This window comes from Phascolarctos cinereus, unplaced genomic scaffold (assembly GCF_003287225.1).
Source record: "Phascolarctos cinereus isolate Bilbo 61053 unplaced genomic scaffold, phaCin_HiC Scaffold_2;HRSCAF=192, whole genome shotgun sequence".
In the NCBI taxonomy this organism is placed as follows: Eukaryota; Metazoa; Chordata; class Mammalia; order Diprotodontia; family Phascolarctidae; genus Phascolarctos; species Phascolarctos cinereus.
The window spans coordinates 223,171,549-223,183,750 of NW_027555625.1; the positions used below are offsets into that span (position 1 = coordinate 223,171,549).

General features: G+C 44.3%; 1 protein-coding gene across 2 annotated transcripts in view; it reads left to right on the forward strand.

Annotated features, from left to right (window-relative positions):
• Window positions 1-12,202, forward strand: part of DNMT3A (DNA methyltransferase 3 alpha) — a 154,503-nt gene that overhangs the window by 117,095 nt on the left and 25,206 nt on the right. For both annotated transcript variants that reach the window (XM_020983946.2, XM_020983945.2), the window contains 3 exons: window positions 10,428-10,643; window positions 11,247-11,405; window positions 11,646-11,753. In XM_020983946.2, coding sequence (XP_020839605.1) covers window positions 10,428-10,643; window positions 11,247-11,405; window positions 11,646-11,753 — 483 coding nt within the window. The remainder of the gene's footprint in view (window positions 1-10,427; window positions 10,644-11,246; window positions 11,406-11,645; window positions 11,754-12,202) is intronic.

Sequence of the window (12,202 nt, forward strand, 5' to 3'; positions counted from 1 at the left end):
CCTAATGGGAAAACTGGGGTCTGGAGTAGCAGGGACTAAGTCTAAGGGATCCAACGAGTTTGGGGACCTGGCAAGGCATAAGCAAACTTAGAAAGTCAAGCCCTGTGAAGGAGCGAGCTGTCACTGGTAACCCATCTTCTGCTTCTGGAGATTGTAAGTTCAAGCTATACGAAGTAAGAGGCTTTCTTTTAGCAGTGACCCTTCATTTCTCCTCCCAAGGCTCCAACTCAAATGGCTAGGGCTTGCTGATGTTGCATTCTTGGGGCTTTCCTGCTGCCTTCCTGGCCTCTCGCTTGCCAAGAGGTCTCTTTTCCTGTTCCGCCTCTTCCAGCCTCACTTTATTTCTTAACTCAACTTTCAGTCCCTCCCTGGTTCCCTCTCTCTCGGGCCTTGGGCTCTCCTGCACCCAGGTGACCTGCGGGAAGGTTGCGGGCCCATCCTGCTGGCTGGCCAGCTCCCAGCCCCCCTTGGCTCTGCCTCTGCCCCACTCCCGGCCTCCTTTTCTCCCCGTGGGATCCCTGCCTGGCCCCCAGGCTCTCTCCGTTAATCTCTTCCAGAAGTGGGAATGGGGGGAGGGAGTGGAAAGACCTCTTTGGGTGGGGGAGGGGCTTTCCCTTCCCCCCTGGAAGGAGAGGGATCCGCCCCCTTAGCCCTTGTCCCCAGGCCCCTGTGCCTGAATACTCCACCCCTGGTAGACCAGACAAGAGGGGGCTGGCCCGCTGCCAGCGTCTGTGAGCCGGCCCCCTCCCCCGGTCCTTTTCCCAGCCAACCAGACACTCCAGCTGGACCCACGTGACCTGGAGTTCCTAGACAAAGAAAATGTTCAGGCCCTCCCCCCTCTCCCCAACCTCCCCCCCCTTTGGACCCCTCCGCCCCCAGCCCCATCTCCCCCCTTACCCTCCCCCAAGACGGGCGGCCACAGTCTGAGCTTCTGGGCCAAGAGGGCTCACACCTGAGCTGGACCAGACAGAGGTTGCACCTGGCCTTATGGGTAGGTGCTTGGGCTGACCACTGGAGTGTACAGGGGGCTGGGGCAGGGGGGGGGGCAGAGGGGCCAGGCTGGGGGAGGAGATGGGAAGTCTCTTGGCATTTCTGCGAAGATTAAGATTTGCCACCCCTTGTCTTGAAGGGGTGTGTGATCCCCCCCCCCCAAATCTTGGCTCAGTTATTTTGGAGAAGCTCAGCTAGCACTGGATGAGCAGGCAGTCGTCACTTTTCTGGACTCCTTTGACTTTGCCCAGGGAGTCAGCCAGGACAGAGCCACGAGGCTAAAGGGCTGGCAGGCTAAGCAGCAAGGTCCAGGAGAGGGAATGGAAAACTGGGGAAGAAACACAGTCAGGGGAGTGGGCATGGACCACAGGCTGAGCAAGGGACTGAGCGGGACCTGGGGGTTAAATGGGAACAGCTTCTTCTCATGTTTTGCTGGGCTCAGTGTGGGAACCAACAATAGTAATAACAGCTGACATTTATATAGCTGATCTGAGGTTCACTCTGAACTCCTGCTGTTAACCTGCTGACTTGTGTTTGGGGATTGGGGGCTGGTGGGGATGGAGACTGGTGAGACAGCGCCTGTGGTTGGCCCTGCTGGGTTCAGGAGTTCCACCACTCCTGAGTTCTTGTAGCGAGAGCCAAGCCAGATAAGAGCAAGGGAAGGAGAGAGGGAGGTCCTGACTCATAACAAGGGTGGGCATAGTAGAGCAGAGCTCCTCTGTCACAGGGGCCTGGTGAGGGAAGAAAGGCCTGGGTAGGGGGCCCCAGAGTCAAATTCAAGGGGCAGTGGTGGGATCCAAGTCAGGATGAATGGAGCTTTCTTGACATGTCGAGGGCTGGGGATGGTGAACAACAGAACCCTGACTGCTGCTGCCACTGGAGAACCAAGGAGGTTGGGGGGGGGTGGCAGGGGGGAGATCCACAGATTCACACAGTGGATTGTACTGATGTCAGCAGGCAGCTGACTGGGGGTGACAGATGATGGGGGTTGGTATTGTTGGGGCTGGCTAGTACTTGGTGTGTGAATTGCTGGCTAGCTTTGCCTGACTGGCCAGTGCCTTGAAGCTTGGTTGTGCCAGTTGGTGTTTAAGGCAAGGGAGAGAGAGAAGAGGGCCTGGGAAATGCATTCTTGTGCCTGATTTCCTCTACCTGCCATGTTGGTGGAAAATGCAATCCAGGTTGAGGGGTTAATTGAGCTCCTGAAAAGCATGTGGAATGGTAGCCATCAATCTGAATGGGATGAAGGTGGGGGAGAGGAGTTAAGTCTTTCTTTCCCAGCTATTGTTTACTCGGCACCCTGGGGTGGGGTTGAAAAATGCAAGAATTGAAGGATTTATTCCCTTGAACTTGCCCCTTGGGCCATGCTCTCTTGTCTTGCAGCCTTTCCTTCTTATCCCCTCCTCCAACCCCCCACTCCCCTAACTGCTTCTTCCCCACTGTTCAGAACCCGACCTCTCTTCTTTCTCTGCTTCCACTGCAGTCTCTCAGGTGACAGCTGAGTCCAACCCAGGGGCAGGCACTACTTTTTGTACTTGGTGTACTGGGATTACTACACTTAGCTGGCAGATATCAGCCACTGAGCCTGGCAGACTGGGGAAGTCGAGGGGAAGAATTTTCAAGAGCTTAGCGGGGAAAATCTGAGAAAAGACAAAAGGCTTGTGGGGATAAAGCAGAGAGGTTTCTGTCATGCACAATTCCCTTTAAGGCCTTCTTAGCCAGAGGAAAAAGGTAGTCAAGTTAGACTTGTGGGAATAAATCGTTTCACCATGTTAGTGATGGTGAATGGGAGGGCCTATCACTCCTGTCTTTCAAACTGTCCGAGGCTTGAGAGAAAATCTTTTCTTTTTTTCTTTCCACCCCACGTACTTTATCATTCTCTGACCATCCTCAAGTAATGAAAGTTTCCGTCTATTCTCTCAGGCTGATGGGAAGACTCTCTCCCCGCCCCCCATCACCCCTCCCCCATTCTTCTGTCCTCTGCATTGACTGAGAGAGGTGCTGCCCTTGGGCCCCAGTGGCTCATTAACTTCTGAGCAAAAAGAACCTTTGGGTCTTCTAGGTCAGTGGCCTAATGTAGGTCAGGTCATTAGGGACTGAGCCCGCTGCCTCTTCCCGACCATCTTTTTTAGAAGGGGGGCCTTGAGGCAGAAGTTTATTCCTCCAGTAAGAGTGGCAGAATGGAATCTCTTATAGGTTCCCAGGAAGATCAAAGAAAAGGGGGTAAAATGGGAGAAGGGAGCAGAGGAAGGGAGAAGTTTGAGAGACCGTAATGCCAGTGCGGTTGTCCAAGCTTGCCCCATGTGCAGGCAAATAGTAGAATTGAGGGTAAATTCCCTGCTAGGTAACTAAATGTAGGAATGTCAGGGAAGGAGCAGTAATTGAAGTGTACTGGATGCCCTGAATGCACAGCTGAGGGCCCCCCCCATCTACGAGCATTTTTATTCTTCCATCTGTCTGTGGGGGAAGAGTACACATTATCCCTTTTTATGAGTGGGTGTTGAGGTTCCCTGTGAGTCATCCTTAATTAATATTTGAGTGCCCTCTGAGTGCAGGGCATGGTGCTGGGGAGCAAGAGTTTTCATTTGTGCCCTCCAGGCAAACTTTAGGAGATGGCATAAGCAAAGAAAAAAGGAAGTAACTTATGTCCAAAGAAATCAGACTTGTCATTTTTGCTTTTGAAGGTAGCTGTTGAGTACACACCTTTTCCACTTAAGGAATATTTTATATTGAGGATAGTATTTGAATTGAGATGTGGAGGTGAGTGTAGAGAGTAAACTCTTCAATGGCTTCCTACTGCCTCTAGGATAAAAGATAAAATCTTTAGCCTGACAGTTAAAGTCCCTCTACAATTTATCTTCTTTCTTTCTATCTGTCTGTCTTTCTTTTAAATTTTATGTATTTGTTTTTTAGTTTTCAACATTCACTTCTATAAGATTTTGAATTCTAAATTTTCTCCTGCTTGCCCCTCCCCAAGATGTTGTGTAATCTGATATAGGCTATACTTGTACACTCATGTTAAACATTTCCACATTAGTCATGTTGTAAAGAAGAATTAGAACCAAAGGGGAAAACCACGAGAAAGAATAAACAAACAAACAAAAAACAAAGAGAAAATAGTATACTTCAATCTGCATCCAGACTGCATATTTCTTTTTCTGCATGTGGTTAGCATTTTCTGTCTTGAGTCTTTTGGGATTGTCTCAGATCCTTGTATTGCTGAGAAGAGTTAAATCTATCAAAGTCGGTCATCGAAACAATGTTTCTATTATTGTATACAATGTTCTCTTGGTTCTGCTCACTTCAGTCAGCATCATCAGTTCATGTAAGTCTTTCCATGTAAGTCTTTCCATGTACTTATCTTTTTTTTCCCTCATGTACCTCCATTTTTTCTTCCCTCCAGTCAAATTGGACAGCTATTTTTCCCCTGTGGTATTCAACATTCCATCTCTCACCTCTCCTATCTTTGCATAAATGATCCCCTTTGTTTGGAATCTCTCCCTCCTCACCTTCCAGGACTTAGAATCTCTCCTCTTCTGCACGGCTTCTTAAACTTTGTCCACTCTCAACCCCTTCCGTGAACTGTTTGTTTGGATGCCCCTTCCCTCCTGGTTAGGTTTTCCTACTGCCAGGGCTCTCTTCTTTTTGAATGACTTTTTGTGATACTTTGTATAATATACCTCTCAGTGTACATGTATATAACACTTAGGAAGTTTCAGTGACTCCCAGTTTCCTCTAGGATAAAATTCAAATGCCTCTGATGCTCTGACTGAGCATTTAAAACCTTCTACAATCTGACTTCATCTTCTCTTTCCTGACTGATTTCACATTCTCTTCTAGGAGAACTTTTCTCATCTCTTGCCCATCTCTAGCTGTTAGTTTACCACAATCCCTTCATTACTTTGTGTATTTTCTAATTTATTCACTTATCTACACATAATCTTTCCCCCTAAGAATGTCAGTTCTTACAGGACAGGGTTTATGTTATTTTTGCCTTTGTTTCACCATCACCCACGTGTCTTAGCATCCCCAACTTAGTAAAGACCTTCTTAATGAATAAGTGCTGTATTCCTCCAAGGAGATATAATCACCTAGAGGGAAAGGACTGTTTTGTATTTATATCTCTAAGGTGTTTGATGCATAATAGAGTCAAAGATTTAGAGCTTGAAGGGACATCAGTAAAAGCTGGCTAAATGACATTTCCCAAATCCTTGGAAGAGTGGAAGGTAGGAGGTTAAAATGGACCTCAAAAAATTCCAGTCAAGAATATTTTCTTGATATTCAAAGTGTTGGGGGAACCAGTGGGAAGGTTTCAAAGACAAGGATTAAATGTGAATTATAGCAGCACAGAAGAAAGACAAGGTTGCAAATAATGCTTTAGAGATGGTGTGGAAAGTGTTGTGAGAGATGACTTGAGTTTGACATTGTGATTTCTATGCACCAGAAAGGTAATGTTCCAGCTAGACTGACATTGTAGAATTTGGCAACAGGAACCAGAACCAACCTTTCCAGCCTTATTATGCATCATTCCTCTTCATACAGTCTTTTGTTGTTCAATCTTTTCAGTTGTATCCTGACTTTCCCTCAACCTCATTTGGGTTTTTGGGCTTTTGGTGGGGTTTTTTGGCTACTGGTCAGCCAAACTGGTCACCTTGTTCCTCATACAAGATATTCCATGTCCTGTCTCAGTTATTTCGGTTATTTCCCCTTGCCTGGAAAGTCCACTGTCCTCGCCTCTGCCTCTTAGAACCCCTCATTTCCTTGAAGACACAGTTCAAGTGTGACCTTTCCATCAAGAAACCTGCCTTTGCCTGTCCATCATTCCCCTATCTGTGTTATCTCCACCAATTAGAATGTAAGTTCCTCAAAGGCAGGAACTGTTTAACCTTTGTCTTTGTACCCTTAGCATCTAGCACAGTGCCTGGCTTGCGGAAAGTGCTTAATACTAATTGCTTCCTGATTGATCCACAGTAGACTTATGAGCAGAGAGGCCTCTCAGTGAATCTCTGCTAGAGACTTGGACTTGGAATTAGGAAGACCTTGGTCCAAGCACTTCCTTAGACACTTACCTAGTTGTGTGATCATGGGCAAATCTCTGAAGTTCTCTGGGCCTCAGTTTCCTCATTTGTAAAATGAGGGGTCTGGACCAGATGGCATCTGAGGTCCCTTCCTGCTCTAAATCTGTGATCCTAGGATTCCAAAATTCGAAGCAGGAAGATAGGAAGACTGGGGCAGAGATAGAGTGGGCAGTGTCTTAAAGTAACTTAAAGTGACAAAGACTGTCAGCACAATCTTCTACCTGAACCAGAGGAAGCTTCACTTGGACGTTAGAAATCTAGGTGCAGTTGCCTGCCCGATAGCAGTAGGAAGAGCGTCAAAGTTTGAAACTGGGCCATTGAAAGTTGAGTCTACAGGAAATTTATTGCCTGGGGAGTTGGGGTAGGCTAATATATTAGTGGACCCTACTCTGAGAGAAAATCTAGAGAAGAATTTAGCCAGGAATAAATGAGTGAATAAAAAAAATAATTTTTATTAAACTCTCAGACTGTATGAACCATTGTGTTATGCACTAGGAATAAAAATAGGAAAACAAGACAGTCCCTGTACAAAAAGAATTCACATTCTAATAGAAGTCAACACACAGGAGTCAACACACAGGAGGTTTCAGCTTCAAGTTAGAAGGGAAGGACCTGTAGTCATTAGGGTGCAATGGCCATATAGATGTTACTACATCTTCAATGCCATTTCCATTAATAAAACCATGCAGTTTCTGATGTTGAACCATTTGACAACGCCAAAGACTTTGGGGTTAAAAACTTTGTTTTCTGTGTCTTCAATAGTTTTGACTACTGAGAAGTTGGCGGGGTAAAGGCAGTTGCCCAATCACATCTCCATTAGTGTTACTGTCTTGAACAGTGGATGCATGGGCCAGGCTGGTATCAGAGGTGGTGGTGGTGGTATGGGAGTTGAGGTGGTATGGGAGTTGGGGGACTGTAATTCCTGGGACTCTTGGGCTTACCTGCCCATTGGTAACAGATGGTTAGGGTGTTTGGTATTGGTGGTAGCAGGGCTAGTGTGAGCCCGTCCTCCACAGTGGTTAATCCCCTCAGTGATGGCTGTGGGGACAGGACCAGTGATATTGCTAACACTGTAATTTCCTCTTTTTTTCCCCCCAAAAAATCTTTTAAAATTTATTTTTAGCATTTTTTTAAAATTTTGAGTTCCAAACTTTCTCCCTCCCCAACCCACTGAGAAGACAAGTAATATATCCATTATAATGTAAAATCATGCAAAATGTATTTCCATATTAGCCATATATCCACAAGAAAGCAAGAAAAATAAAGTGAGAAAATTATACTTCAATTTGCACTCAGAGTTCATCAGTTCTTTCTCTGGAGGTAGATAGAATTTTTTCATCATGAGTCTTTTGGAATTGTCTTGGATCATTGCATTAATCAGTACAAATCCTTTGTAGCTGATCATCATTGCAACGTTGTTGTTACTGTGTACAATGATCTCCTGCTTCTTCTCACTTCACTTTGCATTCGTACATATAGATCTTGCCATGTTTTTTCTGAAACCACCTCCCTTGTCATTTCCTACAGCATGATAGTACTCTCTCCCAATCATATGCCCCAATTTGTTCAGCCATTCTCCAATTGATGAGCATCCCCCAATTTCTGACTTTGCCACCACAAAAAGAGCTGCTATCAATATTTTTGTGCATATGGGTCTTTTTCCTTGATCTCTTTGAGATACAGACAGTAGAATATTTCAAGATCACAGGGCCTAGTTCCTAATTCTTCTCCACAATGGTTGAACCAGTTCACTAGGCCACCAGCAGTTAATTAGTATACCCATTTTCCCTTCATCTCCGCCAGCATTTGTCATTTCTGATGGGTATGAAGTGGTACCTCAGAGTTATTTTAATTTACCTTTTTCTAACCAATAGTGATTGAAAGCATTTTTTAAAATATGACTATAGATAGCTTTGATTTCATCTTCTGAAAACTGCCTGTTTAATATCCCTTGACCATTTATCAATTGGGGAATGCCTCTTATTTTTGTAAATTTGACTCAGTTTTATACTCAGAATATATTTGAGGATTGAGGCCTTTATCAGAGAAACTTGCTGTAAAATTTTTTAATGTGACTTTACTGTCTATGGTACCTTTTAGCAAAATGTAGTTTCCCTGATTATCTCTATTTAGGTCTGTTTTTGCTTGGAGATCAAAATTGCTACCCTGCCTTTTTAAAAAAAATTTATTTATTTTTAGTTTTCAACATTCACTTCCATAAGATTTTGAGTTTTAAATATTCTCCCCCTCCCCCCCATGGCATACAATCTGATATATACATTCATATTAAGCATATTTTCCCATTAGGCATGATATAAAGAACAATTAGAACTAATGGGAGGAACTATGAGAGAATGAAACAACAAAGTAAAAGGAGAGCAAATAGTATACTTCCATCTGCATTCAGCTTCTTAGATATTCAGCATTGTTGTAATCCAAGTTTCTTTGCCTTCCAGAAAATTCCTAGCTCTCCATTTCTTTAATGTAGAAGCCACTAAATCTTGTGTGAGCCTGACTATGTATGGCATCACAATATTTGAATTGTTTCTTGCTGGCTGTGTGAAGTATTTTATCTTTGACATGGGAGCTCTGGATTTTAGCTATGATATCCCCGAGAGTTTTCATTTTGGGATCTCTTTTAGGAAGTGATTGGTGGATTTTTTTTTCCTATTTCTATTTTACCTACTGGATCTAAGATATTGGGGCAATTTTCCTTGATAATTTCTTGAAATATCATGTCCATGCTCTTTCTCTGATCATGGCTTTCAGGCAGTCCAATCGTTCTTAAATTATCTCATCTTCCCCCCCCCAAAAAAAATTATCTCATCTTGATCTTTTCCAGGTCAATTGTTTTTCCAATAAGATATTTTACATTTTCTTTTATTTTCTCATTCTTTTCACTTTGTTTTATTGTTTCTTGATGTCTCTTGGAGTCATTAGCCCAATTCCAATTTTTAAGGAATAATTTTCTTCAGTGAGATTTTGTACCTCTTTTTCCTTTAGGGTCAATTCTGTTTTTTAAGGTGTTCTTTTCTTCAGGTTTTTTTTTATGCCTCTTTACCATGCTGTTAATTTTCTTTTCATAATTTTCTTGCATCATTCTCATTTGTTTTTTCTTTCTTTTTCTTTTTTTAGAGGCAGTCAGGGTTAAGTGACTTGCCCAGGGTCACACAGGTAGTAAGTATCATGTATCTAAGGCTGGATTTGAACTCAGGTCCTTTTGACTCCAGGGCTGGTGCTCTATCCACTGCACCACCTAACTGCTCCCATTCTCATTTCTTTTCCCAATTTTTCTTCTATCACTCTTTTCTCTTTAACTCTTCCAGTAATTCTTGTTGGGCTTGGATCCAATTAGCATTTTTTTTGTGTGTTGAGGCTTTGCTTGTAGCTATTTTCACCTTGTTGTCTTCTGAGTTTATGTTTTGATCTTCCTTGCCTCTTGCTGCCATTGCCAACTTTTTATGGGCAAATTCATTTGTTGTTGTTGTTTGCTCATTTTTCCTGTCCATTCTTTGACTTCGAACTGTATGTTAAAGTTTGGCTCTGCTCACCTCGGAGTGGGGAGGCATTGTCCCAACCTCCAGGCTTTTTTTGTGCTGCTATTTTTAGAGCTCATTCTGGGGATATGTAAGTTTTGGTGTTTCCAAGGTAGTGTCTTTACATAGGAAGGGCCCCTGTGTGACCCAGGACTGTATATGCTCGATAGAATTGCCAATCAGTGCTAGCTATACCCTGTGCCAGCCAAAGGGTCCCCTGTAATCTCTTTCTGCCCAATTGTTTGACCCCCTTACCATCTCTGGGCTGAAAGCTTTTAATTTTTCCAAGCTGCCATATGAGGGACTCAAAACCTTGGGCTCTTTAAGTATGAGAAAATAGATACCTGGCCTGTTAAGAAGTTATATGAAGATTAATTAAAGATGAGACTTGGGGGGTGAGATTTCTTAACTGGAAAAGAAAAAGAGACAGGAGGTAACAGGTGGCAGGTAGGCCAAACTGTACCAGCAATGAAATCACCATCTCTCTTATTCTCTGGTGGTCTTAGCACAGCACCCAGAGTCCAAGAGGCCTCAGAGATTGCAGTGTCTGTGGCAGAGCCCTAGAGAGGAAATGAAGGAGGTAGCATTCAATTTGGGAAGGATGGCTTATAATTGTGAGCATTATTTACATTTTTTAAGAAGTGAATTGGTTTATTAAGTTGTTACAACTTCTCGGAGAGGTGGCTATCCTCCTGCCATTCCCTTGGTGGTTTCAAGATTCAGGGAATCTTCTCTCTGAGAGCAAAAGCCCTGAATTTTCCTTGGGGAACCTCAACGTAACTGCAACAACAGTTCCATTGGATACTTCTCCCTGTGCTCTTCTCAGGCTGAGAAGAAAGCCAAGGTCATCGCAGTGATGAATGTCGTAGAGGAAACCCAGGGGACTGGAGAGCCGCAGAAGGTCGAGGAGGCCAGTCCTCCCGCTTTACAGCAACCTACTGATCCTGCTTCCCCCACTGTGGCCACCACACCTGAGCCAGTGGGGGCTGATGCTGGGGACAAGAATAATGCTAAGGCCACTGATGATGAGCCTGAATATGAGGTGAGTGTTGGTGTAGTACATCTTTTTAGGAAAAATAAATTGTATTGATATCTTTTGTTTTCATATCATAGTCATTTCCACTTATTCATCTCCCCCTCCCAGTATACTTTGCAATCTAAAAAAAGAAAGAAAGTAAGAAAGAAAGAAAGAAAAGCCAAACCATTCTGACCAATAATACTAACACTGTGTCCATACCTATAGTCCACCTACCTCTCCAGTGAAAGGAGGCAATGCTCTTCCTCATCTTTTCTTCCTTGAGGCAGGATTGGTTATTATAATTTCTGTACTTCTTTCCTACACTTAATACCTGCCTGAGCTCTTCTACTTCCCCTTCCCATTCTCCCACCCAACACCAATTCTCCCCCAAGCTTCAAGCTTTTATTTTTCTCAAGGCCGTCACCCTCTCAATATAATCAACTTGCTTTCACATTCAGACAGCTCCAGTATTTATTTCTCCAGGAGGCCCTTTTGTTCCTTGTCTGTCACAGAGACTGTCTTGGGCAGTTGCAGAAAGTAGATGAGAGAACTTTTGCAGTGAGACAATGGAGGGGGTGGTATCTTGGTGACAATTCTAATAATAATTTTTACCTCTTTGGGCTACAGGATGGCCGGGGCTTTGGCATTGGGGAACTGGTATGGGGAAAACTGCGGGGCTTCTCCTGGTGGCCCGGCCGAATTGTATCCTGGTGGATGACAGGCCGAAGTCGAGCAGCTGAAGGCACTCGATGGGTCATGTGGTTTGGAGATGGCAAGTTTTCAGTGGTGAGTTCTTAGAGGCTTGTGGCTATTGGGGTAGGGTGCCACTTGGGCACAGGACCTGCAGCCCTAAATTTGGGGGCAGATGGAGGTGGGTGGTATCTGAAATTGAATGGTATGGGAGTGGCCTTTAACAGTCTTTGCTGTTTGCTGCATTCTTGCTAATTCAGGGTGATGGTTTGTGGTCTTCCAAAACTCCAGAATTCTTGTCCGACCTTCACTCTGTTGCCTTGGTGTTTCTGTCAGGTTTGTGTTGAGAAATTGATGCCACTGAGCTCCTTCTGCAGTGCCTTCCACCAGGCCACATATAACAAGCAGCCCATGTACCGGAAAGCCATCTATGAGGTCCTTCAGGTGAGTTGCTAGCGGCTCAAAGGTGAGAGGGAGGGAAAGGCCAGAAAGTTGAAGTTAGAGGGTAGGAAAATTGGTGACTAGTAGAGAGAGAATAGAGACCTCTCTTTGATCTTAAATTATCTAGCCAACAAGCTGGAGTCTGATCATAGGAGAATCCTTTGAAAAACAAGGGCTATTAGTAGGTAGCCTGGAGAAGAAAAGATCTGGGGAAGGCAGGGTTGTTGAGGGTTAGGGAAAAACACTTTCTAGCTATCTTTTTCAAGTATTTCAAAGGGCGCATTGTGGTAGAGAGTGACCAATCACCAAGTATTGCTTTAGTAACAATGTGCTGGCTCTGGGGATAGATACAAAGCCCAAAGTGAAACAGCCCCCTAATCAAATGGCTTAGGTTAGACTTTTTTTCTGTTTGGCCTCAAAGGGCAAAGCTAGGACCCATGGATGGAAGTAGC